Here is a 17,137-nt window from a genome sequence, read left to right as displayed (position 1 = left end):
GTCGTTCCGCTGTTTGGCTGTTCAGTCGATTTGCATATTATGTTTTTATTATATAGGATAAGATAGGATTATTGTTAGCCATCTAAAATAGACTATGATTATATTTTATAGTGCATACTCAAATGACATATCATTTTAAGTGAGTAAGACTTGAATTGCAGAATCCTGTGCTCCAGAGAGATCACACAGACAGATGATGATGTTGCTAACCTGTTACGTGCTACAACTTGTATGGTCCTCTTACAATGTGACTTTAATTTCAGAAGTGTGTGAGTAGTATGAGGGGTCAGATTGGGCAGCAGACAAAAAGTTGGTGAAGTTTTTAGGGGGCCAGCAAGCCAGAGACCCTTTAGATAAGTTCTGGTCATCACAGTGCATGGAGTTTAGGACTTCAGGAAACCCAGAGGAGGGCTGGGGGGAGGTTCCTGGTTAATCATTGGGGGAATTGCTCTTGATCTACGATATCCATCTTGCTCTGTTCCTTAAGTCCCATTCTTTACTCATTTTATTTTCAAAGACATGAGTTTTATGATGTAATAGCAATTCATTTTTCTTTAAAAAATTGATCAGAGGCCTGTAGTTAGAAGTTAGTACAAGAAAATCAATAGCACCCACTTGATAAAATCCTAGCTGAAAGCAAAGAAACTTGACATTTCAGTTAGTCTGTGCCATTTAATTTTAAGAAAAGATAAACTTTTCTTTAAATGTTTGAAATATTGACAAATAACTCTAGGTTTTTCTTTATTACTTTTACACTCAGGTTGCAAACCACTGGCCTAGAAACTAGGAAACTAGCCTTGGTGGGGTGAGTGCTGACAGGGAGAGGCAAGCTTGAACTTCAGCAGGCTTGGTGGTCCTGCCTTGCCACCAGGGGTCAGAGCTGAGCCCTAACAGTGATCTTGAGGCAGGATTGGTGTTTGCCAGAGGCTCAGCTTCTCAGCCAGGGCTACTTGTTCCTTCATGGGGACATATATGTGTGTTTCCCAGGAAACCTGCAAGCTATAGGATAAATAAGGTGCATCAACCTGGATTGTCAGTATACTAAAAAAAATGTTGGGGGGGGGGTAGGTAAAGAAATATTTTTCATATTTTAAACACAAAGATTTGTGTGAACTTTAAATATTAAATATGTAACTTTAGAGAAATGTGAAGCCACCTTGAACTTTACCACTAGATCATGGTTGTTTAGTCACTCTCTTTAGTTCTGTGAGTTACTCCAGTGAAAAGAGCCCAGGGGCTCTTCCTTCAAGGGGCAAAAACTAATCCTTGTTCACTGGGGCTGATAGAGTGGTATAGGTATTGCTTGGGCTGGGAGTAGAAGCTCATTGGTTTATAGGCAAGATTTTCCAAGTTTGAATACCAGTGTAGGCATGCTTGGACTTTTTTTGAGGGTAGAGCATGTAGAGGTGAAACTCAGATCTAGGAAACCAGCCATGGTAGGGTGAGTGCTGACAGAGAGGCAAGTGTTCTAAAGCAAGTGGTACCAGTTATATCAATAGGGGAAACGAAATTTTTTTTCTTTTATAGAGGTTCTGACTAAAGTTTAGGAGGACATTATGAGATTTGAGAATGGTTTAGATTTCATCATTATAAAAGTAATTTTGTCTCACGCAGACTTACAGTCATAAGGATCTTAGAGGATGAAATTAAAAGTAAAATTAAAGAATCTGGAGCTGAATATTTACAACATTTTTGTTGTGTATAATTGTCCTTTGTTTGGGGAACATGTTTTTTTGTTTTATATCATGTGTTTGTCTATTACATGAATTTGTGTCTTTCACACACTTAACATGGCAGAATAAAAGAGTGGGAAAGGTCACCCCTTTTTTTTCTCTTGATTCTGACTGAACTCATATCCTACAATAATAAAATGGTCTCAATGTAATGCCAAGTTGGTGGATGGAGGGAAGCAGAATTTAAATACTAAGCACCAATACATGATTCTTAACTTTGAGAAATTCAGTGTGAAGAGAGGAGCTATGGAAACAATTAAGATAAGTGAGAGGTAGACAGACTTGTACAGATATTAAAAAATAAATCCACCAGGTATGATGGAACCCATGGCAGAGAGGGGACATGGTTTTTGCCTTATATATACTGGGACTCTGTAGTTAGTTGTTACATATATTTATAATTGTTATATCTTCCTGGTGGGTTGACCTTTTTATTATTATAAAATGTCCATCTTTATCTCTGGTAAATTTTTTTGGCTTTAAAGTCAATTTGTCTAATGTTAGTATAGTTACTCCAGCTAACTCATGGTTGCTGTTTGCATGGCACGTTTTCCCACCCTTTCACTCTTATCCTTTTATCTCTACCTTTGAATCTAAAGTATGTCTCCTATAGACATTGCATCGTGTTTTTAGGTTTTTTATTTTAATTCTAGTCTACAAAGAATTTCCTTTTGATCAAATTGTCTGATTTGCTCACATTTAATGTTATTATTGATATGGACTTACCTCTGCCTTTTGTTTTTTGTTTTCTATGTCATGTGTTTTTTGACCCTTCTTTTCTCTTTTACTACCACTGTTTGCATTAAGTGCATTTTTCTTGTGTCATATTTTAATTCCTTTAATTATTCATTAATGATTTTTAAGTTGTTTTCTTAGTGGTTTCTCTATGTCTTACAGTATACATCTTTATCAGAATCAACTTCAGATTTAAACTAACTTAATTCTAAGAGATATGGAAACTTTACTCCTACATTTCTCTATTCCTTTTTTTGTGCTATTACTGTTTTTTATATTATACTTATGTAATTACAATTCAACAATACATTGTTATAATTATATAATTTTATGCCTTTTAAGGACTCTGAGAGTTTGTTGTATTAACCTTCTTAATTACTATTTCTAGTTCTTTTAACTTCCTTCTGTAGATTTGAGTTACCATCTGTGTCAGTTTTCACTCACCTCCTTTGTACTCAAACCCACCTTTCTTGTTGAGATCACCATGTCTTCAGTCCAGTTTGCTCTTCAGAACCCTTGGACAGTCTGTGTATTTGATGCCCTTGCTGTTATATCATCATAACAGTAGGGTGACTATCATCCATTGAATTTGTATCCGGAAGTGGGAACTGCATTCTAGTCAATAATCTTCAAGTTCTTGAAAGGAATAAAAAGTCTCAAATTTTACTCAGTATATTTAATGTTGTCACTTTAACTAGATACTATTAGCAAATAGTAAATAAATATTTAAAAGACATAATTATCTGATGTTAATGTAAAAAGGGTGCTAAATGTTCAAGGTGAGTATTAATTGAAACTAAGTTATTCAGATTCAGATTCTTAAAAATATTTCTCCTTCCTCTTTAGACGCTTGTCTGATCCTCTATTGAGCTTGTATTATATATTTTTTAATTGGGAATTTGTTTTCTAAATACACAGTAATCTCTTAGCAGGCAAGGAACATGTTTTCTTAATTATTGTATTTCCCACTGTGCTAAGCATTGAAATGGTTTGATCAATTCATTGAATTAAAATAGATTGACCTACATTAAGAGCCTAATAAGTGGCATCTAAAATATTCATTTGGGTAAAATATGCCATTACTTTATTGCAAGGTTCATGAAATGGCTTGGGCAAACTTGTACTGCTAGATAACAGTGAATTCTGAAGGTCTGTCTCTTTGATCCACATTTGTCCTAGTCCCAGCAGTGGTTAAGTGCCAGCTGCTGGCTGCCCTGCTTAGTTGTATCAGTGGAGGAGGGGCAGTGCTAGACCTTGCACTGCTGAGACTGAATGGTGGCACTCACTCTAGGCATCTCTAGTGGGTGGTTAGGTTCTTTCGTCTGATCTGGAGAGAGTGGACTGAGAACTACTGAGACTGTCGGGACTTGCTTCTCTGTCTCCCTAGATGGGGTTGTCAGTTTTATATATCTTTGTCCTACTTCCTACACAGGAACTTGAACCTGTCCTTATTTAAGAATGGAGGAGGCTGGGTAAAGGGTGGGACCACTTGCCAATTACATTGTCTCTCATTTTCATGTTTTCACTGGGTGCATTATTATAATTTACTGTTTAAAATGTAATAAAATGTTTTAACTCTTAATGTGTTTATAAAAGCAAAGCATTCTTATTTAGAGGTAATTTTAAAATGATAAAATGGAATCCTTTATACATCTATTTCAGTTACCATATTCTTTTCTCTAAACACTTGCATAACTTTAATATGTGTATGTATGTTTGTTTAAAGGTATTTGAAGTGGTGGAACGTGTGGAAGAGTTAAGAAGGAAGTGGCCAGTAGCATGGGGGAAGTTAGATGATGGCAGTATCGGCGTGGTGACTCCGTATGCTGATCAAGTGTTTAGGATACGTGCTGAACTTCGAAAAAAGAGATTATCTGATGTTAATGTAGAAAGGGTGCTAAATGTTCAAGGTGAGTATTAATTGAAACAAACTAAGTTATTCAGATTCTGAAATCTTAAAGTGTATGCACATTGGATTTTTAATTCTCAAGATCTCTTTCCTGGACAAGTAATTATGTCTTCATTTCATATCAAGTTCTTTAATGCCAAATTTGGCAATTAAAGGTGAGCTCATTTATATGTTTACTAGAGGCCCAATGCACGAAATTCGTGCACTGTGGGGGGGTGTCCCTCAGCCCAGCCTGCACCCTCTCCAATCTGGGACCCCTCGGGGGATGTCCGACTGCTGGTTTAGGCCCGATCTGGGACTGCTAGCTCCTAACCACTCACCTGCCTGCCTGCCTGATTGCCCCTAACCACTTCTGCCTGCCAGCCCGATCGCCCCCAACTGCCCTCCCCTGCCGGCCCGGTCGCCCCCAGCTGCCCTCCCCTGCCGGCCCGGTCGCCCCCAACTGCCCTCCCCTGCCGGCCCGGTTGCCCCCAACTGCCCTCCCCTGCAGGCCCAGTTGTCCACAACTGCCTTCCCCTGATGGCCTGGTCACCCCTAACTGCACTTCCCTGCTGGCCTGGTCCCCCTCCCCTGCAGGCCTGGTAACCCCTTACTGCCCCCCCCCCCCTGCCAGCCTGGTCGCCCCCAACTGCCCCCCCCGCTGCCGGCCTGGTTGCCCCTCACACCTCCCCCCCCACGCAGCCTGCTGTTCAGTTGTTTGGTCGTCCCTCACTAACCCCTCTGCCAGCCTGGTTGCCCCACGCAGTCTGCTTGTTCAGTCATTTGGTTGTCCCTCACTAACCCCCTTGCTGGTCTGGTCGTAGGCAGCCATCTTGTGAGGGCATGAGGGTTAATTTGCATATTACCTCTTTATTATATAGGATTAGATTTTTATATCCAAATAAAAGAAGTATGAACAAATTAACTTTTTCTATGACTGTAATTGTATAAATTACACATGCTATCTATAGTATACAATGCCTACTGTTATACTCTGAGGACTAATTTGTTCATAAAGATTTTTACAAGTTTGTACCTGTCAAGCAAGTTATGCTTAAATGCATTTTTAAAGGCACAGCTTGTTTTCCATCTACAGACTTTCCTAAGTGAATGGTTACCAGCAACTAGTTGCTATAAAATTTGTGCTTTTAAATATATGAAACAACACTGTGATGTAAATGCTAAAAAAGCCCAGTACAATCTCAGGTTTCATGGTAATATACAATAGTAAGAATAATATAATTTCTAAATCATGGGGAAAAATAACTCCCTTGTACCAGGTGTTGTCCAGATCACATAGAATTTGGGTGCATTTTAGAAAGATAGTACTAGTAAACTAGGAAGCACCCAACGGAGATCTAGTTATAGAAACTGCCACATGGGAGTTAGGAATGGTTGAAAGAAGTAGGATTGTTTGGCCTACAGAAGAAAAGACTAATGTGAAAACTGTGTTCAAATATTTGGAGGTCTGTCAAGAATGAGGGAATGTACGTGTTACTATAAGAAAGAGCATTAGAAATTTATTGTATAAACTATACTCAATAAGGCTTCCTTATGGAATCAGCAAGAGGTTAGATGACCCTGCTTTAATGAAAGTTCCTTGTATTGAGTGGGACTTTGGAATCACTAAGGCTGGTTCCAGCAATACTAAAATTTTTAAAAAATTTGCCATTTTACCATTTTTATGTGTTCATTCCACTTCCCTTTTCCTCCCAGTCCCTGGCAACCACCATCGTATTTTCTGTCTATGAATTTGACTACTCTAGGTACCTCATTTGAGTGCAGTAATACACTATTTGTTCTTTTATGACTGGCTTATTTCATTTAGCATAATGTCTTCAAGGTTCATCAGGTTGTAGCATGTGTCAGAATTTCTTTCCTTTTAAAGGCTGAATAATATTTTATTATATGTATATGCACATTTTGTTTATGTGTTCATTTGTTGATGGATACTTGGGTTGCTTTCACCTTTTGGCTATTTTGAATAGTGCTGCTGTGAACATGAGTGTATAAATATCTGTGTGAGTCCCTGCTTTCAATTCTTTTGGATTGATTCCCAGAAGTGGAATTGCAGGATCATGTTAATTCTATGTTTAATTTTTTGAGGAACCACCATACTATTTTCTATAGTGTTTTATATACCATTTTACATTCTCGCCTGCAGTGCATGAGTTCCAGTTACTCCATATCCTTGCCAATACCTGTCATTTAGCAATAACATTAAAAAAGACAAAAAAGAAATGCTTTTATTTGATCAGTGCTTCAGAATAACAATCTTAAGTCTTTTTTATTTATTTTTAATAGGAAAGCAATTCAGAGTTTTGTTTCTTAGCACAGTACGGACAAGGCATACTTGTAAACATAAACAGACACCAATTAAAAAGAAAGAACAACTGCTGGAAGATTCCACAGAGGACTTAGATTATGGTTTTTTATCTAACTACAAACTTCTCAACACTGCCATCACAAGAGCACAGTCCCTGGTTGCTGTAGTGGGTGATCCCATTGCTCTGTGCTCCATTGGAAGATGCAGGTAATTATGTGTTACTGATTTGAGACATTAAAGGGGGAAATGTAGAGTAATTTGTATACCTATGTGTACATTTATTTATATGACCTCTTGGCTAATTATAATCAAGTTTAACTTTACCTGATAAACAGAAGGAATACAAAAATATATTGCTTTGAGTCTATTTTATACATAATTGTGTATTTATTCATTCAGTCATCAGTCAGCAGATATTTCTCCAGTGCTTACTATGTTATAAATACTCTTCTAGCCACTGAAGACAGGTCAGTGAATGAAATAGACAAAAATCTCTGCTTTTGAGGGGCTTACATATTATTGGGGAGGAAAAGAAGACTGACAATAAACAAAATAAGATAGTGTCGTATTTTACGTGGTAAGTTCAATGGAAGAGAAAGAGCACATTAATGGGAATTAGGAATGACGGGTTGGGTGGGGTGGGCTGGCTTGTGATTGTCATAGTGTGGTCAGAGGAGGCCTCACTGAGAAGCTGACACTGGTGGTAAGGGAGTGTGCTGTGCATACCTGGGGTAAAAGTGATCCAGGAAGAGGGAACAGCTAATACAAGGATCCCGAGGGGGTGTTTTGTGTGTGTGTCTCTTTGATGGAAAAGACATTTTATATCGATACTGTGTTTTTTCCCTTCATTATTGTTTCAGCTCATTTTTGATGAATTTCCTTCTCCACTCATTTTTCTCTCAAGGCTTCCTAATGTAAATAATTTTTCCTGTCTGGTTAAGAAAATCAGGGTGGTTAGAAGTTGTTTGTTACTTGTCTTTGGATATCATTGTTGGTATTCCTTAGATTGTAGTCATAGTAACTATTTCTAAAGTGCTGTTAAAATGTTAACATAAACAAAAAATTTCTCTGTACACTTTTGACTTATACCAGTTAACAGGGATTTTAACTGCATGAAGCCAGCAATATAAGATTGGCCTTTGCACTATTAAAAAACTATGTTAACATTAACAAAAACCCATTAGAATAGAAATGTATAATATTCTTTTATGAAAAAAATATGCTAGGGATTACTTAAAATTTTTTAAGTATTGTAGTACCTGTCAAAATGAGTTCAGAATAGTAGAAAGAGATATAGACCGTTCCAAATGTGCCTTTTTGATATGTTAGAACTAAAGTAGGAAGCGGCCCTCTTTAAACTAGGCTTTCTGTTACAATATAGATATGGCAATATTTTATTGTCTATTTTCCTCTTTCAACAGCAAAAAAGAATTCTATGGAAAGGGTAACCATTTGAGACCATTAAGAATAAGCTGCAAATATTAGAGGTTAGGACTCCAAAAGAAGTTAATATTCTTTATAGGGAAAACCATTAACAAAGGGATCAAGAGGAGCTTTAATTTATGGTTACATTATGAAAAATAACCTTTTAAAACTTGAGTGGCCCTAGCTGGTTTGACTCAGCAGATAGAGCATCAGCCTGCAGACCAAAGGGTCCTGTGTTTGATTCCAGTCAAGGGCATGTACCTTGGTTGCAGGCTCTTCCTCTGGTCAGGGCTCGTTTCTCACATCGATGTTTCTCTCTGTCTTTACCTCTCTCTTCCACTTTCCCTAAAAATCAATGGAAAAATATACTCAGGTGAGGATTAACAACAACAAAAAACACACAACTTGAATAGTTTATGAATGTATAGCTAAACAATTCTGTAAAATGTTTTTAATTTCATATTTAAAATACAACTTTTCATTAATTTTTAGCTGGTAATGACAAAGAATTGGGGAAGGGAATATATTAATTTCAAGTTACAAATGAATAAAATTAAGCATATTAATTTGTCCTCCTTCCTGAGAATTTTACTTTAGTTACTTTACTGTTTATTGAAAGTGTATGTGAGTAGAATATTGCTGTGATATTTTATCATTTTTCTTCTGTTTACCATTTGATAAATGTGAAAATACATAGTTTGATTTGAATTTAATAGATTAAAACACATGTGTAAAATGGGATGGCATGTATTAAAACTAAAAACTGTTGGGTGAATGAATAGGTAAAATAATAGTGTTGAGCCGCATGAGTTTTGGATTCTCCTTATAAATAACCCCAAACATTTACCAACATGAACACTTTTTAAAAATTTTTACCCCTTCCTATAGAGTAGAGTACCGTGAATTGCATGAGATCAGCATTTTCACCCCATCTCTAATATAAACCACTAGAGGCCCGATGCACGAAGATTTGTGCAAGAATGGGCCCTCCTTCCCCTGGCTGCCGGCACCGCCTTCGCTCCGGCCTGGAGCTGCCTTTCTGCCTTCCTGCCTTCCCACGCTGCCCAGAGGCCCGGAGCTGCTGGGGCGGTGCGGAATGCCTGCATCCCGCCCTGCCCCCGGCCTCTCAACACCTGTGTATGCAAATTAACCTGCAATCTTTGTTGGGATAATTTGCATACTCACTCCTGATTGGCTGGTGGGTGCCACGAAGGTATGGTCAATTTGCATCTTTCTCTTTTATTAGTGTAGATTACTTTCTCAGAGCAAATGAGTGAATGATTCTGAGGCCACGCTGTCAGATTTATCCAGGGCTAATTTTTAACTTGACGTCAGTTCTACTGGTTGCTTATTTCTTACTGCTGAGCTGGGGTATGCGAGAGACTACAAATTAATTTGTAAGCTAAGCAAAACATTTTCAGAGAAGTAAATATAAGTAAGGAGAAAAAAGTCATGTGACCAATGGCTAAATGGGAATGTTGATTATCTGTGCTATTTGGACTGTTTAATCATGGCTGTAATCCAAGAGCTGATGGTTGAGGACTATGGATATTTATGCTTTAATCTTTCTAAATTTGTTAGAAATTTAATTTCACAATACAAGTAAACCTGGAGATCATAATGTGATTCTTAGGTACTATAAAAATGGAGGCGTACATTTTTTGTAATTTGAGTTAATCATAAACACCTCCTCACCTCCACTCTCTCGCCCATTTGATATTTTAAAAGACACTAATATGATATTTCCAAATAGTGACCAAGTTTTCAAGGAATAATTTCTGTGTATATACTATCACTTTAGAAGGCAACTGACTCTATAATCTTTTTTGTTGTACTTTTATTATTTACTTATGTATTTAAGAAATATATTTTTGTTGATTTCAGAGAGGAAAAGAGAGGGAGAGAGAGATAGAAACATCAATGATGACAGAGAATCATTGATCGGCTGCCTCCTGCATGTACCCGACCGGGATTGAGCCTGCAACCTGGTCATGTACCCTTGACTGGAATCGGACCTGGGTCTCTTCAGTCCGCAGGCTGATGCTCTATCCACTGAGCCAATAGGGCTTTTGCTGTACTTTTAAATATAATTTTTCTATTAACTCGAAATTAATGTAGTGAACTCCCCTCTCCCCCACTCGCCAAACCAACAATTATTAATATAGTAGCTGCTGTTTATTGATAGCTTTCTCTGTGCCAGGTGCTAGGTTAAGTGTTTTGCACACTTTGCCATGTTCAGTCATCCCAACAGCCCTGCAATGTGGGTATTTTATTTGCATTTTAAATGGGCTGCCTGATCTGAGAGTTGAAATTACTGCCAGGGTCACATAGCTATTAAGTGGTTCACTCCCACAGATGTCAGATTGACTTGAAAACCCAAGCTCTTCTCACTGGGTTACCTGCCTTTCCCAGGAAGTGATGAATATATGGATAAATCTGTAAATGGGGGGAGGCAAGGAGGGGAGTCATACATGTCTCCAAACCAATGTGTTTGGGGAAGGTCTTCCATTTAGCTGAGTTTCTTCATTTGCAAATTCCATTTACTCTGTGAGATATAAATGTATACACGTATGTGTAGAGGTGTGTGTATGTGTATCTGCATACACACACACACACACACAAACACACACTGTAACCTAAGGACATCAAGTGACTTTCAATGTTTTATCAGTGATCTTAGAAGCATAAAAATTAAAACCAAATTTTGCGTCCATGTAGTGATTAAAACTAATGTTATGTCCTTTGAAATACTTAAAAGTGTAGAGACACACTTGAAAAAATGGTTAACATAAAAAATATGTTCATATTTTAGGGAGGGCCTAAGACTTGGTGAAGCCTTAGTGGTGAATTCTTACTTTCATTTTGAGTGTAGATGAAACTCAGGTGATCTTTCAGTTAAGTGTTCAGAAATGTCTTATGATGCCATGCATAGTGCTTCATTAAAGTATTAAGGAATTCAAGGTCAGTGCGAATAGTCTTAAGTCTTTACAAAGAGAGAAAAAATGAAAAATTTTAGCTTTAAAACAAATAATTTTTAAAGTAATAAAAATATTTTTCTGAAAAGTTTAAAAGTGAGAAGTCTTTTCAATAATAAAATATAGTACTATCGATAATAAAGTATCCTCTCTAATAAAATGGTAATATGCAAATTAACCATCACTCCGCTACATAAGCCATGCCCACCAGCCAAGCCACGCCCACCAGCCAATCAGGGAGAGTATGCAAATTAACCCCAATCCACGATGGCTACAGCCACAGAGAGCAAGGTTTCCTAGGTAACAGAGGAAGCCAAGCTTTCCATAGCCTTTGCAGGCCTAAGCCTCCACTCAAGCTACAAAGTTTCAATTATAGAAGGTAAACAAATTCAAACAAATGGCAGCAGAATGGAGCTTGAGAGAGCAGGCCAGGGTTGCCGGCGGCAACAGGGGAAGCAAAGCTTTCCGCACACCCTGGCCGGGCTCACCCGCTTAAGGCTACAAAGTTTCAATTGTAGAAGGTGAATTAACTGCCACAGAAATGGCTGCCGGAGCCCCAGGCTTGGCTCCGCTCCAGGCTACAAAGTTTCAATTGTAGAAGGAAAATAAATTCCAGATACCAGGGCCTCCCCTTGGGTTGCCAGGGGGCGTGGCCGGCCTGCAAACCACCACAGGCCCCTCGCTCAGGCCACCCCACACCCCAAGGAAACCCCCACCCTTATCTGTGACACCTTTCAGGGCAAACCAGCTGGCCCCCACCCGTGCACCAGGCCTCTATCCTATCTAATAAAAGAGTAATATACAGATTGATCATCACTGCAACACACAATATAGCTGCCCCCATGTGGTCAAAGATCCTGCCCCCATGTGGATACAAGATGGCCACCACAAGATGGCCAGCAGGAGAGGGCAGTTGGGAGGCACCCGGCCTGCAAGGGAGGGCAGTTGAGAGGGACCAGGCTTGCAAGGGAGGGCAGTTGGAGGTGATCAACCCTGCAGGAGAGGGCAGTTAGGGGTGACCAGGCTGGCAGAGGAGGGAAGTTGGGGGCAAACAGGCTGGCAGGGGAGCAGTTAAGCATCAACCAGGCTGGCAGCAGAATGGTTAGGGGGTGATCAGGCTGGCAGGCAGAAGCGGTTAGGGGCAATCAGGAAGGCAGGCAGGCAAGCAGTTGGGAGCCAGCAGTCCTGGATTGTGAGAGGGATGTCCGACTGCCCGTTTCAGTCGGACATCCCTCCAGGAGTCCCAGATTGGAGAGGATACAGGCTGGGCTGAGGGACAACCCCCCGCCGTGCACGAATTTCGTGCACCGGGCTTCTAGTTTAAATAATAAAAAGTTTAATAATAATACCATTGGTGCCCTATTTCACACATGAAGAAACTGAGGTACAAAGAGAAGTTAAGTAATTTGCCTCAAGTCACACAGCTATTGAATGAATGATAGCCACCCTGAATTCAAGCAGTCTCTTTCTGGAATCCAGGCTCTTGACCATTTTGCTATATCAATGGGACAATTAAAATAGAGGTGAGATTTCAAATGGAATTTTCAGGTTACTTTCAGAACTAGTTTAACTTGATTAACTTACAGTGTATAGTATTACTTCTGAATTGGAGACCTTTAGTGTAAAGGCTGCTGCTTTGAGATTCCTCAGTTCTTGCAGACAAAGACTGTCAGGGAGCTACTAGCTTCTTGTTGAGTCTGAGGTTGTTTGAAGGGGACTTCAACTCCTGTTCCTTGCATTTGAGGTCAGTGAGGGCAGTATAGGAAGAAGGTATGGAGTTTAAAAAGGTAGCTTGAAAATAGAGCAAAGTTCTAGTATTTTGGCCAAGGAAGCTGAAAATGAAAATATATTGTAAGAAATTGATAGTAACAACTGAGCTAGAGTAAAAGCCAATCCATTCTCTCCTTGTTTTAGTGTGTCTTAAGGTTTCATAAAATATGAAATGACACTCTATAAAACTGATACTTTATCAATTAGACCAAAAAAACTTCCTTTTGAATACAGCATCTAGTAGAATTGTGTTGATAAATATTCATACAGTTGAATATTGTGGCTTTTTAAATCAAAAGAGTGGGAAAGTTTATGGATTTTAGATCCTGAGTGCTAATTAAAGGTAGTCCTTCCTTAGCTATTAGATTATGAGAAAAAAAATCTTGATTCCTTCAGAAGAGTGCTTAAGAATAAAAATAAAGAGCAGATTTTAGTGTGTGTTTCTTAACAACACACACTTCCTGTAACTGAATAACTAAATTGTTAGCTTTTATGACTTATTATCAGGAATACATAATAATATTTTGTAGCATTTTTTACTTTTCCTGTTGTTGGCATTTGGGCCTGAAATTTTTTCAGGACCCATCTTTTAAACTCATCTTTAAGAAATTAGAAAAGATGGTAGAAGACATAGGTGAGAGAAACATATTTTGAAATCAAACCACAAAGTTTTATGAATATATTAATAACCTAATTTTCATTCATATGCTAACTTTTATAATAAAAACCTTTTCACTTATGCTTCTTGAAGCCATCTTGATTACCTGCTATCCATATGGACACAAGGATAACAACTTGGGAATCCATTTCACATATCTTTTATAAATAATAAAACATTATTTGAATCTCATATTAAAGATAGGCATGCATATTTACAATAGTCATTTAAAATTTTTAAACATTTTATAATTTGTTTTTAATATTTACATTGGAGATCAATTTTCACACCTCTAGGAGTAACAATATACAACTGCAACAAGTTTTGAATGTATTTTTCTCCTTTAATATTTATTAATGTGATTAGGAAATGAATAATCAGCATTAAAATTAGTATTCCAACTTCCTGTATTTTTCATAATTAATTTAACTCAACGTAGTCAATATGATAACTTGTGCTTGTAACAAGCATTTCTTAAGTAAGAGAAAAATATAGGAATAGCTAGTTATTTCTTAAGAATCCTCATGAGGGGTTTATTTACTTTGTGTATCAGATTTTATGTCCTGAGTTGGCTTTTCTTTGTTATCCAGCACCAGGCTACTTTGGCTCCATAATTCAAACTAGTTTAATTTGCATGTGCAGGTGTATGTGTGTGATATATATGATATGTGTATGTAATGTATCTGTGTATATATATGTATATATAAGTATGCCTAGAAGTACAAATCTTCTATAAAATGAGTTATCTGTTTTGAAATCCTTATTTATTATGTGGATAACAAAAACAATCATTCTAGGTCCATGTAGATAGTTGAGCATTGGCCATGTTTCTTGCAATTGATCAGCCAAAATGAATTGAGAGCATACTTTGTATGTTCCACAATACTAGACATGGCTCTCATTTCAGAATCAATCTCTGAAGTTTTGTGATATAGTGGGAAGATTATATCTGAATCATAGATGAATATCGAACCTGAGGAGTTAGTGTGGGGGAAGGAAATTTGAAATGATCTTCAGTAGCTTATGTTTATTTCTGTGCTCTCATCCACTAAAATTGTAAACTGATCTTCTAAATCTTTTCTGTAGGAAATTTTGGGAGCGGTTTATTGCCCTATGTCATGAAAATAATAGCCTACACGGAATCACTTTTGAACAGATCAAAGCTCAACTAGAGGCTTTAGAACTAAAGAAGACATATGTGTTGAATCCACTGGCACCCGAATTTATCCCCCGGGCTCTAAGACTGCAGCATTCAGGAAGTGCCAACAAGCTGCAGCAGTCACCTCCCAAGGTAAAGCCTGTTAATGAAATTGAAGAGGCTAAAGGGAGAGAAGTGCGCAGAGGTGTCAAAGGTTTATTGAGCTGCTAGTTACTTGAAGTATTCAGCAAGCAGTTTCTGAGAGGAAGTTGTCTAGCGTGGAAATAGTGTGGTGTTTAGCCATGGTTAATGTCCCGATCATCCTCAAAAAGTTTTCAATGACCTGATTTCTTCTTGTGTTCTTCGAATAATATAATCTCCTAGTCCTCTACTGATAGATTTATTTTAGCAAGATGTGAATAAAACAAAGCTAATTTAAAAGACTAGACTAGCACACTTATTAAAAACATATTTTATAAGGAATAACATTATAACAATATCTGTGTGAAGAAAATAGGTCTAATCCTTTCTTGATTAAGTAAGCCTAGAAGTACAAATCTTCTATAAAATGAGTTCTCTGTTTTGAAATCCTTATTTATTATGGATAACAAAAATCATCATTCTAGGTCCATGTGGATAGTTGAGCATTGGCCATGTTACTTGTGATTGATCAGCCAAAATTAATTGAGAGCATACTTTGTATGTTCCATAATACTAGACATGTTCATTTCAATACTAGTTCATTTCAAGTGGTATTTGCCACAGTGAGAAAATTTGGCCGACTTGAAGGTTTAGTTGATTTTGACCTATATTTGTTGTATAAGAAGTAATCCAGTCAGAGGAAGTGAAGGTGGGAAAGTCAAAGCCATTTCTACTTTTGAACCATAGTTATTTTGGGCAGAGACAGCTGGTTTATTTACTAGACTGCCTGAAAAAAAATACACTTATCATCTAGAACAGAAAGTTGTGAGAATGATATGTTTAGTATTTGTTCCAGTGTTTTGGTGTATTTATAGGTATCAGCATGGTATTAAATTTAATAGAGTATGTCAGTTTTGGGCTTCATTTAAAAAACATAAAACCTAATGTGTAAGCAATAATTAATGGTTTATTATCTGGAAAGTTTTTTAGCTAAATAGGTAGTAAGCTGAAAATAGAACAACTTTCTATGTTAATATACTGTTGTATATTCTTAGTTTAATAAAAATGAATCTAATCCTATATAATAAAAACCTAATATGCTAAGTGTCCGGTACACCGGTCAGCTGTACAACCAATCAAAGCGTAATATGTTAATGATACACTAAGGCCGCTCAACCTCTCGCTATGATGTGCACTGACCACCAGGGGGAAGACGCTCTGACCGGTAGGTTAGCTTGCTGTTGGGGTCTGGCCGATTGGGACTGAGAGAGATGGGCCGGACATGCGCTGGAGCCTCCTGTGGTGCCTTCCCGGCTGGCCAACCTCTCGCATCTCTCCCTGGCCCTGATCGTGCACCGGTGGGGTCCCTTGGCCTGGCCTGTGCCCTCTCGCAATCCTGGACCCCTTGGGGAATGTCAGAGAGCCGGTTTCTGCCCAATCCTGCAGGTCAGGCCCAGGGACCTCACTGGTGCATGAATTCGTGCACTGGGCCTCTAGTGTACAATAATGTGTTAGTGACTTGGGGTTACTCGGGGATTAAGAATTTTACTTAAATGAACCTTCTAGATTTCTAAAGCTTAAGCTATTAATAAATAATATTTTTTTAAATCAAAAAGTTAAGTTTCTTCTACATGCCAGCCGTTATGGTAGGTGCTAGAGAAGTAGAGATAAGCAAATTAGCCTCCAGTGGCAGATGTTGGAGGGTACTGGCCAGATCTTGTTTAGCCAGATCTTGTTTAGGGGTCTACTGAGTTGGGTAGAGGTAGTGGAAGATTTGGGAGACATGTCAAAAACTAGAATATGGCCAAAACCGGTTTGGCTCAGTGGATAGAGCGTCGGTCTGCGGACTGAGGGGTCCCAGGTTCGATTCCGGTCAAGGGCATGTACATTGGTTGCGGGCACATCCCTGGTGGGGGGTGTGCAGGAGGCAGCTGGTCGATGTTTCTCTCTCATCGATGTTTCTAGCTCTCTGCCCCTCTCCCTTCCTCTCTGTAAAAAAATCAATAAAATATATTTAAAAAACAAACAAAAAAACAAACAAACAAAAAAAACACACTAGAATATGTGCTCCATTAGGGCAGAGATTTTTGCCTGTATTAGTTACTGCTCTAGCCTCTGTGTAGTACAACATCTGGCTCATCTTAGATGCTTTGAAGTATTTTTTAGATGAGTGAGTGAAGCTCAAGAAAGAGTTTATGCAAAAGGCTTTAGCTTCGGCTATGTGAGGAGTAGGGACCCCAGGTAGAAACGTTTACATTTTGTTTTTATTTAAAATGTTGCGAAGTCATTATACTCTTTGCACATTCTTAAGTACAATAAACTCTTCCTTTAATTGAGCAAAGTAAGCA

General features: G+C 38.2%; 1 protein-coding gene across 2 annotated transcripts in view; it reads left to right on the top strand.

Annotated features, from left to right (window-relative positions):
• Positions 1-17,137, top strand: part of HELZ (helicase with zinc finger) — a 132,068-nt gene that overhangs the window by 68,886 nt on the left and 46,045 nt on the right. For both annotated transcript variants that reach the window (XM_079796864.1, XM_079796865.1), the window contains exons 22-24: positions 4,195-4,378; positions 6,661-6,889; positions 14,597-14,801. In XM_079796864.1, coding sequence (XP_079652990.1) covers positions 4,195-4,378; positions 6,661-6,889; positions 14,597-14,801 — 618 coding nt within the window. The remainder of the gene's footprint in view (positions 1-4,194; positions 4,379-6,660; positions 6,890-14,596; positions 14,802-17,137) is intronic.

Source organism: Cnephaeus nilssonii (genome assembly GCF_951640355.1).
Source record: "Cnephaeus nilssonii genome assembly, chromosome: 19".
Classification (NCBI taxonomy): domain Eukaryota; kingdom Metazoa; phylum Chordata; class Mammalia; order Chiroptera; family Vespertilionidae; genus Cnephaeus; species Cnephaeus nilssonii.
This window is presented reverse-complemented; position numbering and strand designations above follow the sequence as displayed.